General features: G+C 44.6%; 1 protein-coding gene across 1 annotated transcript in view; it reads right to left on the minus strand.

Moving 5' to 3' along the window:
• Positions 1 to 2,358: 2,358 nt before the first annotated feature.
• arid1ab (AT-rich interactive domain 1Ab) overlaps positions 2,359 to 16,911 on the minus strand; it is a 77,565-nt gene continuing 63,012 nt past the window's right edge. The window contains exons 5-20 of the mRNA XM_015042510.1: positions 14,688 to 14,928; positions 14,495 to 14,584; positions 11,613 to 11,783; positions 10,922 to 11,222; positions 10,388 to 10,533; positions 10,205 to 10,302; positions 9,906 to 10,115; positions 9,598 to 9,802; positions 7,190 to 7,322; positions 6,666 to 6,841; positions 6,207 to 6,336; positions 6,003 to 6,122; positions 5,735 to 5,831; positions 4,743 to 5,565; positions 4,511 to 4,641; positions 2,359 to 4,395 (exon numbers count right to left, since the gene is read on the minus strand). Of these exons, the coding sequence (XP_014897996.1) occupies positions 2,473 to 4,395; positions 4,511 to 4,641; positions 4,743 to 5,565; positions 5,735 to 5,831; positions 6,003 to 6,122; positions 6,207 to 6,336; positions 6,666 to 6,841; positions 7,190 to 7,322; positions 9,598 to 9,802; positions 9,906 to 10,115; positions 10,205 to 10,302; positions 10,388 to 10,533; positions 10,922 to 11,222; positions 11,613 to 11,783; positions 14,495 to 14,584; positions 14,688 to 14,928 (4,995 nt within the window). The 3' untranslated portion in view covers positions 2,359 to 2,472. The remainder of the gene's footprint in view (positions 4,396 to 4,510; positions 4,642 to 4,742; positions 5,566 to 5,734; positions 5,832 to 6,002; positions 6,123 to 6,206; positions 6,337 to 6,665; positions 6,842 to 7,189; positions 7,323 to 9,597; positions 9,803 to 9,905; positions 10,116 to 10,204; positions 10,303 to 10,387; positions 10,534 to 10,921; positions 11,223 to 11,612; positions 11,784 to 14,494; positions 14,585 to 14,687; positions 14,929 to 16,911) is intronic.

Below are 16,911 nucleotides of genomic sequence, written 5' to 3' on the forward strand. Positions count from 1 at the left end.
GCACATGAATTATGGCAACATTTAATTTCCCTTTCGCATAAATATAGTTTTTTTTTTAATTCAACTGAATAAAGACTAAATTTTCAGAGTGTACAACTAGTACGTGTCCTGTAATTCCCCCACCTGAGTTGTCAATATCTGCAGCTCCTCAAGAGTTATGGGGCTTTTGGGTGCATCTCGTAACATTTCTGTCAAAAACCTGCAAAGACTGAGTTGCCTCTGGTCGTTCACAAACCACAGAGGTTTCCAAAAATCAAGTCGGAATCAGAGAACCAAAGGAAGCATGGACATCAACATATGTAGGGTCATAAAATGTCAGAAAACTCTTGAAAGGTTAAAGACATGTGATGTAAAACCTTTCATTTTTGTTGTATTTCAAGTGTAACTGATGCTAAAGTAACTACTCTTGGCAGAAGCCCAGTAAGAGTCATCTAGTAGCATTGACGTGCATCAAACACACACCACCCAGAGGAGGACCCTGTGTGTTGTTACTCTAAATTCCTTGTAAAGACCGTCTGTAATCATTACAGGGTAGTTTACCTTAACACAAAACAGGCCGGCCTCTTCTGTTGAGTCATGACATTAACGGTGGGTTGGCTTCAATCTGCTTCACCACAGAGGGGCTTTCAGAAACACAGCGAACTGGGTGAACAAGCTGTTTACAACTGCTGATGTAACTTTTATAAATATGGTTTTTTTAAATATATAATTTAAAATTGTCACTGTGTCAGAAGTCAGGACGGTGTAATATGAGACAGATAATCTGAAAAACTTGAGTTCTGCGTCCTACCTGTCTGTGGTCTCAGTCTTTTTAATTGCAGATAGCAGGCAATGTTTTGGTGCATTACCGCCACCTGCTGGAATTTGATGCCAAATATAAACACATTTGTAAAACAAACGAAAAAGATCATGGAAAAAAAAAAGACCCGCTGGAGGAAGTGAAGTACAGAACAAACCCAATTAAAGTTTAACACTTTTTCAGAGCAAATCAGAAATAAAAGCACAGCAAACATCTTATGAAGATTTAATGTACATTTATTCTTAACACGTGGAACATATAGTATAAAGATTTCATACTGAATAAATGATATTCATTAAGCCAAAAAAGGGGAAAAAAGGAATTTACATCAAGTCTTTAGCTACATCATCTGAGATACAAATATGCAGAATCCGCATCACTGGAAAATAAAAATAAAAATAAACGAAAAGAAAACTGGTTTCTCCATCAAGGTTTAGCTTGTCTTTATGAGGGAGCTCTAATGACACTGCAGACGTTTCTTGTTAATAAGCTCTACACTCGCCCCGGAGACAAACTGAAACTTGACGTTTGTTTAGATGTGGCATCGGACAGCAGCTGAACACCCTCCCCAGAGCGCTGAATGGAGCAGAGACTGGGGCGCCAAAATAACGGAGCGGGAGGCAGGCCATCAAGTAAATCACATGGCATACTTGATGAAAGGAGAGGGGTGGTGAGGCGCAAGGGGGGGGGGACTCGATAAAGGATTAAAAACAATGAAGAGCAACAGAAGCTGAGAAAGAGAGAAGTGTAATGTACAACGTGATATTTACACTGCAGCCTGGACTGCGTCTAGCGTTGAGGACCAGTCCTATAGGTGACTTTTTAATATAAGAGGGTCAGGTCATACAATCAAGGGACAAAGAGAAGAGGTCGGGGTGTTGTAGGTTCACCATACTTTGGGGGGAAAGCCGTTTTCTCTCGACATGAACTAAAACTGTTTTTAAAAACTACAGTTTGCTGCCAAGCCAGCATATCTCAGTGTGAAACAGTATTATTACAGTATGTTTACAGTTTTTAAGGTGTACAGTACAGAAAAAAGTCCTACAATCTACTGCACAGGCCTCCCATGACAGACGTCTGTTCACAGCCAATAATGTGGTTCCTGTGAGGCTGAGTATATAGCATCCAAAATTACAGCAATTATACCACACCACAGTCCATGAGTCTACGTAGCCTCCAAACATGAACCATAATATTGTTTCCTTTGCGCCCTGCAGACCCCTCTGAGGGAGAACGCAAGCACAAGTATCCCCCAAACTCACTGTAAACGAGACAGCAACTTTGGTTACAGTTTTTTTCTTCTGTTTTTTTTTCTTTTTTTTTTTGAATGGAGTTTTTCTTTTTCATTAAAAAACAAGTCCAGTCCGCAGGGCAGTGCACTCTGTCCTATGCCTGGGTCCCGATCTGCTCTTTCACGCCGGTATCGCTCCATGTGAGGCGGTTAAAATCCACAACTACTTCATGATATTCCTTCCTTTTAGTGAGAAGCAGGGGTAAAAAGACAGCAGAGTCCGAGGTGATTTTTGCATAAATTAAAAACAAAGGACAGTCAGTTTTTACTCATTTCACTCACGCGCATACGACACATACATACGCACACACAAAAAAAAGGAGGTCTGGGGGTGGAGGGGTGGGGAACAGAAAGAGGCAGAGCTGAAAGCCCCTGGCGGCTGTCATGACTGGCCAATCAGAAAGAGTACGTCACAGATGACTTGGGACACCAGAGGGTTCATAAGTGGAGACACGGAGATGTCTAGTAGGCGCGACTCGTACAAAGTGAACTCTGAGTGGTTCTCCTCCACTTTGGCCAAGGCGTGCAGCGCCCGGGCTGCTCGCCGCATCATGTCCACGCTCGTAGGCTCAAAATGGGGACCGCCCTGCATTTGAAGCAAGGAGCTTTGGCTCTGTTGGTACTGTGTGGCAGCTAGGCTGTCCTCCAGGAAACCCAGCAGATTACCCACACTGCCTTTCTGGACAGCGATGGCCCGTGCTGCTAAGCTGTCACCCTGAGCTAAATTAGCTAGCAAAACGACCGCCATTTCCCGGCAAACGGCCACCTTGCGTTCACCGACAAGGCGTACGAGCGAGCCGTAGAGCTTCTCCAAGCGGCTGAACGGTGGCGTGGCCAAAATGAGGTCGACGTTGTTGTCCTGGATGCTGAGCTTGCTGAGGGTCTCGAGGACCAGTCTCTGGGGTGAAAGGGAGCTGTGTGGGCCGAGTGTGGGGAAGGGATCCAAGGCCTCTGCCGAGGGGCACACCGCCCAATGGAGCAGGCCGTCCAGCAGTGGTAAGCATATACTCTCTGGGTAGATAGAAAGGTCCAGCTGGCCTGAGATGTTGGCCAGAGTGACCAAGCAGTTCTCCCTCAACACCTCGAGGCAGTCCCACCACCACTCGTCTCGGTCACAGCTCACTCCTTCGTCTTCTTCTTCCTCCTTCTCATAGGTGACTGGCGCCTGTTTGCGCTCAGGGTGTCTGTGGTGGAGCAGCACCAGACGGCCCAAAAGCAGGAGGAGGCCCGGGTGTTTAGACATTTCCAGGTCGTTGCCAGGGACAAAGGAGAGGCTCCTGATGATGTTGGAAACACAGATGCAACGGCGGGCCAATGAGTCCTGCCAGTCCGACAGAGTGCTGAGAGGAGTTTCGTCCTTGCTGTGGGGCTCGTCTTCCAGGATTTTGACGTTGCGTCGACTCTGAGGATCAGGGTTGATGCTAAATAGATACTTGCCATTCTCCTTCTGCTCCTCTGCGCCTCCACGAACCACTTCCATTGTGACTGACCCCGGTCGGGCCGATAGTACGTCATCAATGGTGGCAGTGACTGGTGCACAGAGGGGAAGAGAGGAAGGACTCTTCTCTGTTGAGGCCTTGTTGGGATCAGAACACTGGGCTTGCTGCTGCTGAACCTTCTCTTCCAAACAGAACTTGGATTTCTCTGGGTTTTCCGTCGTCCCAAGCAGCTTGACCTTCTTGCGGCCTTCAGTGGCAGGTAGCGTGCGTTTCCGCTGCTTAAGGAGATCCATCTGACTTTCGAAGTGGGTCTGGATGTGTTCAGTAGTGTCGCCACCGCCAATACTCCAGTGTATCAGGCCACTGTCAAAACTCTGTCGCTGCCCAAGCTTGGATAAGTGGTTTAAGCGGAAGGGGTTCTTCTTACGCACTACCTTGATAGGGAGTTTATCAAACTTGCTAGCCTGCTTTGGCTTTTCCAAGTGGACGTTGGGGTCCTGAGAAGACCCTGAGGTAGAGCTACTGGCTTCCTTGGTAGAAGACTCCTTTTTCTCTTCCTCATCATCTTCTTCTGATGACTTGTCTTTCATTGAGCTTTCTTCTTCCTCTTCTTTAACCTTCACCTGTGAGGAGGCATCATGATTGGTCTTTTTCTCTTCGTTCTCCTCATCTTCATCCTCTTCCTCATCGGTGTCCATGTCCTCACACTCAGGTATGGGAATTTCATCATCGGAGTCCTCAGCTGCATTGGGATCTATCAGGGTGCGCTGACCAGGGTCTCCCACTTCGTACTCCTTTAGGATGCCAAAGATCTCAATGAGGCAGCGTCTGAAGTATTCCACTATCAGCTCCAGGAACCCAGGTAGCTGCAAAACCAAACAAAAAACTTAAATGAATATGACAGCTCCAAGAGACAAGACCACCTAGTTAAGGTGTGTAGCTAATGTAAGGCTCCTGACAGAGGAGAGGTACTTTATTTACCTGGCAAAGATTAAAAGTAGTAATGCTGCCATCATCATACAGTAAAATGTTAATGGTGTCCAAGGCCCAGGTGCTTTCAGCTAATAACCCTGACTTTAGGGACATCATAACTCTCCAAGCCTCAGGAGTGCCTTTAAAGAGAAAAAACAAATCGCCCATGAGTCAAAATGACCTAAAACCTGCCTATATGTGATTTTAATTGATTGAGCCTAAGACATAAGAAGTTATTTACCAATGTCTTTCATGGTGAGCCGCCTTCTGGGTTTAAGGTGGGGCTGGGTAGCTTCCACAGAGCCGGGAGGGAAGGCCACATCTCGTCGAATCATGGGTTGCTGCACAGGGGCCTGGCCAATATGCGATGCGGGAACTGGAGGGCCGGCTTTCTGCACCTTAATGCCAGGGTGCATATAAGGAGACTTGCTGGGGGATGTCCTGGTTTCCATGGACCGGGGTATGGGAGCTGGGCTTGACACCTGAGGAATGTGGTTCTGAGAAGTCTGGTAAGTTGAAGGTAAAGGTCTGGTCATAGGTGGTCCAGAACTAGCAGGTCCAAACGGAGGCTGCCTCTGGTTTACGTGGCCGGGCCACTGCCCCTCATGGTTAATGCGTTGGTCTGATGGCATCATCTCCTCTCCTGAACGGTTCATACCGTGGTACCCGGGGCCCTGGCCTGGTACAGGAGGTCCCTGTCGGTTGGGATAATTGGGATAGCCCATCTCGTTGCGGCCCTGCCATACTGGGCCCTGGGGGCCGTCAGGACCAGAAGGCATCGTGCTTGTCATCATCTGAGGAGGCATGTGAGACTGGGAGTTTGGCCCTGCAGATGAAGGTCCTCTATCTCTCCCAAAAGGGAAGGGGAACTGGCCCTGTGGGCCTGGTGGTCTGCGCTCTCCTCCTGGATATGTGTTGTACTGGTTATACATGTCTTGCTGGCCCTGATGCCCAGAGGACTGGGGTCCAGGCTGCTGCTGACCACTGTAGGGAACGTTGTACATTTCCCCCTCGTGGCGCTTGGCTGGAGGGCCGTACCCTGCATCTACAGGCCGCTTGTAGTTCTGTCAGCAGAAAACAATGAGCGCCATTATTTCTGCTCTCACATCTGCATATACCATAGTGTTCTATTTAAACAAAACAGATATAAAAGGAACATCCAGTAATACATGACTGAGCATTGATTTAACAAAACAGTAAAAATGCTGGAAATGCTAAACAAATTGTCCTTACAGGTTGCTGCTGTGGATACATTCCTGGCTGTTGATTTGGGTACGGGCCACCAGGGGGAGCCCCTTGGCCAGGGTATTGATTTGTGTAGGAATCATGCCTGAAAACAAGGATACAATTTTATAAAATTGCGTTTCATGTCCACAGTAAATCTGTAACCTGGGATGTTAGAGAGATTGATATTACAGTCATGATCACAAATGCCTTAAAGGAAAAATTGATGTCTTCTGTTGGCTGTAAGACAGGCCAATTTGCGCTTAACGGTACTGACCGTTGCTGAGGTGGGGGACGGCTGGGTGAGTACATCCCTGCATCAGCACCAGAAGGCATCATATTGGGCTGAGGCGCTCCGGGCCCCATGTTGCCTTCAGGGCCCATGCCTGGTTCCTGCCTGTAAAAACGAAGTAGCATCCGTCATCAGCTTTCATAAAAATACAGAAAATGACTGAAGATAAACATCTTCTAGTGTTCTTACCTTCGGTCATATCCGTAAGGATACTGCTGCCTTTGACCCATTGGCATGTTACCCATGGGACCTGGTGGTCCTCTGTTGTACTGTTCACCCATTCCACTGTTAGGGTTAGGGGGCATGAACTGTTCTCCAGCTTAGAAACACAAAGAAAATGACCATTTTGTTAGTTTTCAGCTCCAATACCTGCAGTCTGGGAATGGGTGCCTGTCTGTTCGCCCACTTGGAGCTTTGTTGGAGTTTATTTTTTACATGTTTGACCAAGCTTATGAAGCTATTGGTGAATTTAAGTGTGCTGCACTGGTGAAGAATTAGCAAATAAAAGTGTAGTTCAGTACAATTATGTCTGTTTAAATGTTTTTCTGTATTGGATTGGTATGAGTTGGTACTAAACCCCAGATATCCAAATTTGTATTGGAGGTGAAAAAAGTGGATTGGCTCATCCCTACTTATTATTGCTCCTACCTTTCCTCATGCCCCCAAATGGGTCTTTGTTCGACTCGTAGGGAGCCATGCGACTCATCATCTCTGGACCGCCCATGCCCGGCTGGTAGCCCTGAGAGTTGGGAGTCATGGTGTTCCTTCTGGAAAACGCTGGGTCTCCACCATCAGCAAACGGATCCTGCAGATTCACACTGCTCCTGCAAAATGACACAAGAGTTGTCAAAATGTTCATTGAAATTGCAAAATCTTATTGCCACAGCCAATCAGTGGCAAGGAAAATGAATAACACTCCTGGACTGGCTGCTTTCTAAGTGCCAGCCGATAGTGGGTCAAGTAGCATTACATATTTAAGATATGTTTAACAAAAGAAAAATCTGCAAATGGTCAACCGCAAACAGGCAGGGGTCCACCTAAATTCTCTGATTACTGCATTCTAGTTGATGTAATGCTGCAGTTTCACCACAAGGGGGCAGGTTTAATGTTATGGTGGCTTTCAGACAAAATTAGGTTTCCCAAACCACAATTTTCTATCTTTGACATCATACCTGACACTAGGCATCGGAGGCATCTGTGAGTGTGGGGTGGAGGCTGGGGTGGGAGGCTTCAGGTCTCCTCCTTCTGCCATTGAACTGGTGGTAGACTGGGGAGTTTGGGGCCCTTGAAGGGACCCTGAACCAGCTGAAAGAACGACGACACAACAACAATCAGCACTTTGGCAGCAGTAAATACTCTGGATAAATCTGTGAATTTTAGTTTTAGTCTCTTTGTAGCACTGGGAATCAACTGCATAGATTCTAATGCATAAAAAAAAATTAAAAAAATCCAGCCCAGAACCTTTGTTACGCATTTCTGGTACACCCGTAAATCTGACGCACAAGCAACATCCTCTAACAGCCATCGACGGCAATGCAGATTGCCCACTGGGATTTCATTTTTGATCCAAAAAACAATCTGTTGGGGTGCTGGAAAATACTTTTTTGTGTTCAAGTTGTGCAAACGTGAGTTAGCCTATGAGTAAAGTTATTCAACCCTACAGTAAAATAGCATCTTAATGCTAAACATGTAGCAGCAGCAGCACAGATGTCCCCAATGCTAATGACAGCGTCCACAGTCCACACTTCTAAAGAAGTTCCATGAATGATCAAGAGTTCCTGGAACACTGGAAAGCTGAATGGATAGAACAACACTTTGTTCCAATCTGATGGTTGAAGAACCTCAATAGCAGATTAAAAACAAGAAATATTTTTGATGCTGAGCTTATATGTCTACAATCCATAATTTGGCAGCAAAAAGAGTTTTTGAATCAAAAATGTTGCTTATTGTGTCCATGTACAGTTTTCAATTCAAATGCGATTAATTAATTAGAGACGCTGGAATTCACTGTTCTACCTCCTGACTCTGACCCGTTACTGATCCTGAGTGTAGAAGACGGCAGTCTGCCATCTGACACAGTGTGTGTGTGTGTGCGTGCGTGCGTGCGTGAAAGAGTGAGTGATGGCTTGTTTGTGTTGTGAGTGTGTGTGACATAGCATCGCTCATCCTTAACTTGAGCCCAGGACTTCTCACTATTAACACGGCAGTCTGATGAGTCACAGGTTCCCATTCATTAAATTGGCTGGCACACACACACACACACAGCCGGGGTCACTGGCAGGTCACATTTATTCACATTTTCTCACATCAGCCTCTTCAGTTCTCACACTGCCTCTCCACCCCTCCCCCCTCCCTCTGGGCAGGGATTTCCCTCCACTACAGATGAAGGGGGGTGGGGGGTCTTGTAAGGATATAAAAAAATGTAGCATGGCAGAAACAGAAAGAAAGACGCTGAACTGTGTGACTTTTCCACACACACACACACATACACACACACACAGACACACACACACAATGCGCTGAGACCCCATTCATCATCGTCCTGATCTCCAGGGAGTGTTGCTCTGCTGCTGTGGCTCTGGGCCAATCACAGAGCCATCACAGGCTATCACCAGATCACCTAACGGCCCCCACGTGGTCCCCCTGCAACTCCAACCTCTGTGCCCACATCTCCCTCATGGTGCCAGCTGATCATCCCTCCTTCCCCTCCCCTCCCTGTTGCCTCTTGTGCAGATTCGGAGCCCAGCGTCTGACGGGCCTGGGTTCCAGCCAAACGGAGGCAACGGCAGCACGCGGTCACTCCTGGTGGTGTTGCTCCTGGCAGTTATGACGCGCATCCATCCAAAACAAACAGCTCCGGGGCAACACGCCGCACCCCGGAGCAGAGTGCTGCCCTTTCTGACCCGACTTCTACCCAACACAGACACAGTATGGAGGCATTTACAGTCGGATAACGCAGAAGACCTTCAATGTCGGTCCAGATGATTGAGAAAAAGAGCTTCAAAAGAAGCTACCGGTTGTCACATATGAACCACATGCATTCTAGAGCAGGGATCTTCAAAGTGTGGGGGACAAGAAAAACAAAACAAGAAAACACAACTGTGGACATTTAGCTAACTTTACCAAGCCTATAACCTGTTGTTTGTTCCACCAGCCACATTGTTACAACCACAGAGGAGTTTGGTTATTTGTGATAAATAAATAACCAAAAATAATTAGACACAGTATGGAGGCATTTACAGTCGAATAACGCTTAATTATTTTTGACCCACTTAATTATTTTCATGGTGTCTCTGAAATCTTTTGAAATGCTAATTCTTGTAGAGTTGTTAGTGATGCCTGGGGCTATTTTAGCTTTACGCCAACAGAGTATTGAATGTATGTTTTTTTCTTTTGTAATGACTTGATTGTTGTTGTGTACCATATGATTATTGAATTATTAACTTGTGATTTTTTTTCATTAAAATCTGAAAAGCGTGCAGTGGCTTCCACAAAAGAAGATGAATGAAGTTTTGTCAATGTCACATGAAAAATGAGAAAACCTTCGTCCTTTGTGGAATAGCCTGACAGCAGGTCTCACCTGGGCTTGGAGGCTGGATCTTGGGTTGGTTCTTCTTTGTGTCCGTGTTGAAGAAGTCCGGGGGCGGGTCCTCGCCGCGCTCGATCTTACACTCGAAGGCGTATAGACACTGGATGTACTGCTTCTTGAGCGAGCTGGCCGCGCTGCTCGATGTGCCCACGTTCAGACTGGTGGCCAGCTCCCTCCACTTCTTGTTCTTGTTTACCTGGAGTGAGAGGAAGAACGAAGGGAAGAAAAAAAAACACCAAGTTAGATTTGCACAGGTGGTTTGACCAAACCGATAAGTTCGTGCAAAACTGCTGTCTGACCTGGGTGAGGCCGCCGATCTCTTTGACGGACACGTAGAGACGGAAGAGGTCGAGAGGCTTGCGGCCCACAGCGGGCAGGTTGCTCATCCCCATGGCCTTCTCCTCGGCAAAGGCCAGGTATCGGTCCACCCACATCTTCCTCTCTGGCTCCGGGCCGAGCTCATACAGGCGGGTGATCTTCTCATTGGTGATGGTGGAAGAGCTCGACTTCTAAAGGGCGACGCAGATAACCAGTAAGATGGAAGATAAAGTACAAACAAGAATGCAAAACAAAAAACCATTCAGATGATGACATTTACCTTTTTGGATTCAGGTTTTGGAGTCCCATCAACTTTGTTGTTGATCTTTTGGGCAGGGTTCATTTTGTCCATGCCAAACTCAGAACCAGGTGTCATCCCTTAGTGTTTGAGAGGGAAAAAATCCAGCTGTATAAGAGGAGATGTTACAGCAGCGGCGGTGCCATCAGAGTACGTAGGACTCACCGGGGGTGTTGTTGGCCATGTTCCCACTCACTGGGTAAGGTCCCGGTGCTCCCTGGTTCATCACACCATGCATGCTGTTCATGCCTGGGCCATAGGGAGGCGCTGATCCCATCATACCTTGGGACATGTTAGGATAACCTGGGGGCCTGGAGGAAGAAAAATGGCTTTTTCTTTAGAATGGACCAGTTTGCTCATTAATAAAACTACATGTAGAACACTTCAGACTGGCATTTTCAACAAATCCCTTCTTCCTTATTACTTTCACAGAGTTTATAGATTATTTTCCAGGAAAGGACAGTTTACCCCATCAGGTTTTCATTGTCTTAAGACTTTAAGACCATTTTGATGCTACCTTACATTAATATATATTTATATAAAAGTAAAGGGGATGGATGGGGAATTATACTGCATTACAAACAAACAAACAACAAAAAAAGGAGTTAAATGTCCAAGCATGAAACTATGACTGCAAAGACATACTCTGGCCTTAGAAAAAATATAAAATAAATAAAAGTAAAGTAAAAAAGGACGTACCTGTTGTGTATGGAGTTTGCAGGGCCGTGGTGCATGGTGGCCCCACCATCCTTCCTGTTCATACCTGGAGGCGGGCACATGCCGGACCCCACCTGAGGAGGCATGCTACCCATGTTGGGGCCCATGCCAGGACCGTAGGGCCGAGTACCCATCTGCCCCGGGCCTATCCTGCCAGGTGGCATGCTTCCGTACGGACCCCCGCTGCCCTGAGCCGGCATGGGGTTCATGGAGCCGCCCATTCCGGGCCCACTGGGGTAGTTAGTGTTGGGCATCCCTGTGTAGCCCGGTTGCCTGGGATAGCCTGGAAGGATCAGAGATCTCATTGAGTAGTTTGTAATTTTTGTAAAACAAGGTTATCTTCTACAAAAAAAATTTCTGTGATGGGAATGTTTCTCCGACTCGGCTGAATTTAAATCTGTGCTGCCTGTTCCGACAGGCCGTCTGACTGTAGCGGCCTCTATCCGGCCTGCTCTGCTTGCTGCCGTGACTCATGGCAGAACTTCTTCAGACTTCAAAGTGAAGCGATATCTAATAATTTACATCGAGTAGGAAGGAATTTTAAAAGTTTTTTTTTTTTTTTTTTTTTTTTGGATGTTGTCAATCACAGAAAAACGCTACAGCTGCTCTGTGATGACTGGAAATCATTTTTATGAAAACACAAAAGAAATCCTGCAAAGAAATCAAGCCTCACCTTGTGGGCCGTACTGGCCCCCCTGAGGCCCATAGTTTCCCATAGTATTGTTCTGGGGATATGGTCCCATTCCACTATGTATCTGGCCTCCTGTAGACTGGCGTGGGGATAAGGCAGAGCCAGGCTGTCCAGGGGACCCATACGGAGGCATCTGAGGGTTTCGCATGTACACTGGAAGAGATTCAGAGGGAACAGTTGCTCAGGACAGAGCCCATGAAAACAACTTCAAGAAGCATCAAAAACGCAAGTCTGCAGTTGGTTTAGCATCGAACCCTCCACAGGAACAGGGAGGGAGAGAAGCAGTTTACGGAAGCCAAGAATGAGGGCAAATTAGGATTGTAGCTAACAATTATTTTAGTAAGCAATCATTCTATCACACATTCTGACTGTCAATTGATTATTACGGTAATTAATCGATCGTCCCAGCAGTTAATCGGTTATCCTGGCGATTAATCGGATAAAAATTATTAGGTAAATTCTGCTGACATTTCAGTTAACCAAGTAAGCTCAATTTATGCAATATTAGAAATACATCAGAAAATGCAAATAAACAAATAATTCAATTCTTTCTTTAAATAAGAAAATCAACATGTCTTTGACTAAAAGGAACAACATAACTTAGCTGAAGATCTGCAGCTACTTAAATACTTCTAACATCAGAGCTAACATCAAGCAAAGCTTGAGAAGATCTGGGTAGAACATATTTACAGACAAAGAATCTTTAATGCAAAATGTATATATTTTTGTGTAGTTACTGCTCTGACTGTGTTCGTCTTTCATTGAGTCTATCCACTGCCGTTAACGATCAATCGAATACTAAATTAAGTGATGATTATTCCAATAATCGATTCATGATGATTAATCGTTTCAGCCCTGGTGCAAATGCATCCAGTGTCCAAAGTGAGATGCTACAAGTGTAGACAAGCACTAATTAAGACCACTCAACAGACCAATCAATTGAAAGCATAAAGAAAAGAAGCGTGGTTCAAGACTTTTGCACAGTAGGTCACAATGTGGCTTAGAGTATTGCTTCCCTCAGACTAAACACAAACTAATAATGTGTCTGCTACCCTCATTTAACCTGGCAAGGGATAACAAACAGTCCCATCTGAAGGAACAGTCCATAATTATTTTGTTCATGTAAACAGAGATTTAGCTGGACTGAAACTGCAAGGCAAGCTTTCCAAAGCTGGATGATTAAATCCAGCTAATTTAGATCAAAGTCTGTATGGATCCAACAGATTAGACTCAAACTAGCCTCTGCTCTCTGTGCTTCGCCCACAGACTGTCACTGTGGGATCTGACTCTGAGGTAAATCATGAAGGCGGTATGTAACGCTCAGTAACAAGATATTCCTACAGAGCAGCACAGATCCAAACGCCTTCAGTGTTTCTAATAAACAAAACTATAAAGCGCTCCCATTTACAGCTGGACATGATGGCTTCTGTGAAATTACTCCTTAATTGTCTCGGTCTGAAGGCTGCTGCACATTTTCCCTTTTGACCAACTGACATATTCTGTTGATTTTCGGCTAATTTTGGATGTTTTGACCCGTTTCGGTTTATTTATCATGGATTACTTCTGTGCAGCCCCAAAACAAGAAGAAAACCAATTTTAACACCTGAGCCACAGCCAGTCACATTATGGACTGATGTCAGAGCAAAACAAGCTGGAGTTATCAATGTACAGTGAGAGTTCAGGCGTGTTTTGATATTTATGTTATCTCATCTTGAGATGACGAGATGATTATAACGCAAGAGCAATTACACAAAACCATGTCGAGATGACTGGATGTCAAACGGGACTTTTTCAGAATTTTTTCACCTTCAGATAATATAAGTTTATCCTCTAGAAGAGCGTTTTTTCTCTTGATATGTGGATGGAATGTTATCCAGCTTATTTTTGTTTTGAGAACATTTTCCTATCTTGTCATCTTAAAATGTTTTGAGATCATTTTGACATAAGTTTCACTGCGTAATTATATCACGACAATATCTCTTAACTATTTTAGTTATCGAAGCTGAAATTCTTGTGATTTGATGTAAATACGATGAATTTAATCAACAATTGTTGACAGTGATGCTTGCAGCTTGTTTACTCTCAAATTATCACAGATTAATCCATTACTGTTATGAAATAGCAATGAAGTGTATCACAAATAGAGCTGAAACTATTGATTATTTTAGTAATCAATTATTCTGACAATTGCTAGTGGATCACAAAAGCAGCTTAAGACACTTTTATTTTACAGAATTTGAATTAGACGAAGCTGAAACTGCCACTTGAGTTACAGATAAAACATATTTATATCCAAAAGTTTTTTTCTTATCTTAAATGCAAACTGTATATCTGTTTTGTACAATTTTTGCTTAATTTCCTGTCTGAATGTGTTGTTCTTTCAGCAAATGGTCTGTTTCAGAATACCTATTCTTCAGTTTTAGATTAATCAATTACTACATCAGTTGACCATTATTTCAATAATCGATTAATCACGATTAATCGTTTCAGCCCTAACCACAAAATAATTATCTTAGAAAAATATGTTCAGTAAGTTGATGTTGCATCTTTTCTCAGATTTTGTACAATCAGCCTGAAAATTCCTCATGATTTTGACCAACTTATTTTAGACACATTTTTAGATTCTACAAAACCGAAGAGTTGAAAAACACCAGGATTTTTTCCAAGACTTTGGTTTATAACTGTGTAGAAACCTGGCAGTCTGAGGTTAAAGGTCAACACACTGTCACCTATTTATAGTGGAATCTCATAATTCATCAATAAATAAATTCTCCCTCATTGCTTATATGGGATGTTTGTAGCTCAGTGTTTTTACAGATACCAACTGATGCTGATTAACAGTTTGTGTTTCCAGAGGCTCTCACCTCTGTCCGGGCCCATGGGTGACTGGTTCATGGAAGAATGCATCATGCTGTCCGACTGGACGCTGGGCGGCCGCGGCGGCATCTGGTTACCTGGGCAACAGCAGAGACACACTGGCTCAAGACAAACAAAACAAAACAAACCAAAATTTCAATCTGCAAAATTTCTTGCTCCTAAAACGGCTGCAGCTTCTACCTGGCACAGCAGCGGGGGACAGCGGGCCGCTGCGAGAAGGGGTCACGCTAGCCGGGGAGCCCACGGGGGATGGTGAGGGTCCGCGGATGCCGGGCAGGTGGGGCGGGGTGTGTGGGGAAAAGGGCGACTGGGCCGGGTTGCTCTGCTCGCCCTGACTGCTGGACACACCGGAGGTGCTGACGCCCGGACTCAGGACGGCCTCGGTGCCGGTGGGCAGGTCATCGATGGAGCCGGACAGATCCTGGGAGGGCGAGAGAGAGCGCTGCAGTTCAGGAGGGGGTGCAGAGGAAAATCACTTCTACCACCGAGTTCACCGGTTATCATAAGTTTTCCATCAATCTGTCCAATCACCTGTGATTCCTTCTTTTCTGACCAAACACAGCTGCTGAATTTTGACCAATCCCATTCATCCCCTTTTAATTTAACTTCCTATTTCAATTCATCTCCTGGAAGTTGAATATGAAAGATGAAACCATGTGTGACGCTAAATGTTTTGTCTTTTTTCATGTTCTGTAGGATTTGCTTTTAACTTGGAATTGATCCTTTGCACTTTGACCCCTGCTCAGGACGTGACTTTGTCTGTATTAAGGGTAACATTTCAAGAAGGTACTTCCAATTTGTTATTTGCATTTTAAATATTAAATAAGTTAAAATCATGATTTTTTTGTGTGTGTTCGGTTTCCTGCTCTTCAACTTCCTTTAATCCTACGACTAGCTGTCTTTGAGCCTGCAGACGGGAATGTTTAATCCTTGCTTCACGTCCGTCTATATGAATTAACATTTAACGCATCAATCGAAAAAATCCGTTACAAAGAGGAAAAGCATATATAAGTTGCTCTGGATAACAGTTCATAGAATCAGCCAAATTATGGAGAAAAAAGCAAGAATTATACTCAGGACACAGTTTAACACTGGCTCAGACACTGACACAGGTAAGGTTCATAAAACAGAGGATGTTTTATTTCATGATTCAGGGTTTCCCCCCACTAAACACTGTTTGCTTAAGTATCAAACAAAAAAAAGTGTGTGTGTGTGTGTGTGTGTGTGTGTATATATATATATATATATAAATATCAATCATATTTTAACAAGGTGTTACATCTTAAAACCACAAGAAAGCTTGTGCCTTCTAAGAAAGCACAAGCTCATGCTGTATTTCATACAGTCATAAAACACACAGCCAACAATTCAAATATTAAATTTTGCTGTCATTACACGTCAGATTATTGATTATGTTTCACTGATTATGATCTGACCTGAGGTCAGGTGCTTTTTTTATTGACTGAAACTCCATAACCACTTCCTGTCTTTTCTGCTCGAAACTCTTAACTTCAGCAAATAAAGTAACAAGGATAAAAAAAATGTGGACACTTTGATTAGGATGAAACAACTGAAGTGCAAAAAATGCACATTTTAATAGAATTTTTTTTATGTTAAAACTATAGTTGTTTATGGATCTTCCAATGACATAATTAACTAGTAATATTTTCAGATTTTCTGTTAAATTGAAACTTTTTTTAAGTCAAAAACACAACAGGCGGCTGGATGACGGCTCTACCGTCCCTAACACCGGACTCAGCAGGTTTTCTGGGGGAAACCCAGATCACCTGACCCGACACTGCAGTTTTGCTCAAACCTGGAGCAACATACACACACCATACATCCACATTTACTGGAGAGAAACTAAAGCAAACCCAGTGGATCACAATAAAAAGCACAGACAACTGAGTTTTGATGAGCTAAAATATCAGCAGCATCTCTAGTTTCCATTTAAAAAAAAAAAAAAAAAGAAAAAAAAATAGCTCCACATTCCTCCTGGAAGTCTGATAATGATCCATGTTGGCAAAGAGAACTGCGTCTGTATGAAACAAGGGGGTTTGGGGGGGAGGTGGGGGCTTTTTGAAGCAAGTCATCTCAGGAGGCAGCAGAAATAAGTGGTGCTGGCCACAGACTCTGCTGCCATGTGGTGTCGTTATTGAGACTCGCTGGCTGGGACGCAGAAACAGGGAGGGAGGCGGGGAAGGAGGGAAGGCAGCCGGCGGTGATTGTGTTAGCGGGAAGGTGAGTGTTTACACATCGGCCCGTCACGTGGAGAACATGTGCTCGCTCTGAAATGCAAGCTCATCTGCCAGTCACACCAGAGGAGGAGAGAGGAGGGGAGGTGGGGGGAGAGAGAAATCCAACGGAGGAAGGAAGGGAGGAAAAAAAAAAAAAAAAAAAAAAA

The sequence above is a fragment of the Poecilia latipinna genome, unplaced genomic scaffold (assembly GCF_001443285.1).
Source record: "Poecilia latipinna isolate Pla-1442-1.1 unplaced genomic scaffold, P_latipinna-1.0 Scaffold593, whole genome shotgun sequence".
NCBI classification, from domain to species: domain Eukaryota; kingdom Metazoa; phylum Chordata; class Actinopteri; order Cyprinodontiformes; family Poeciliidae; genus Poecilia; species Poecilia latipinna.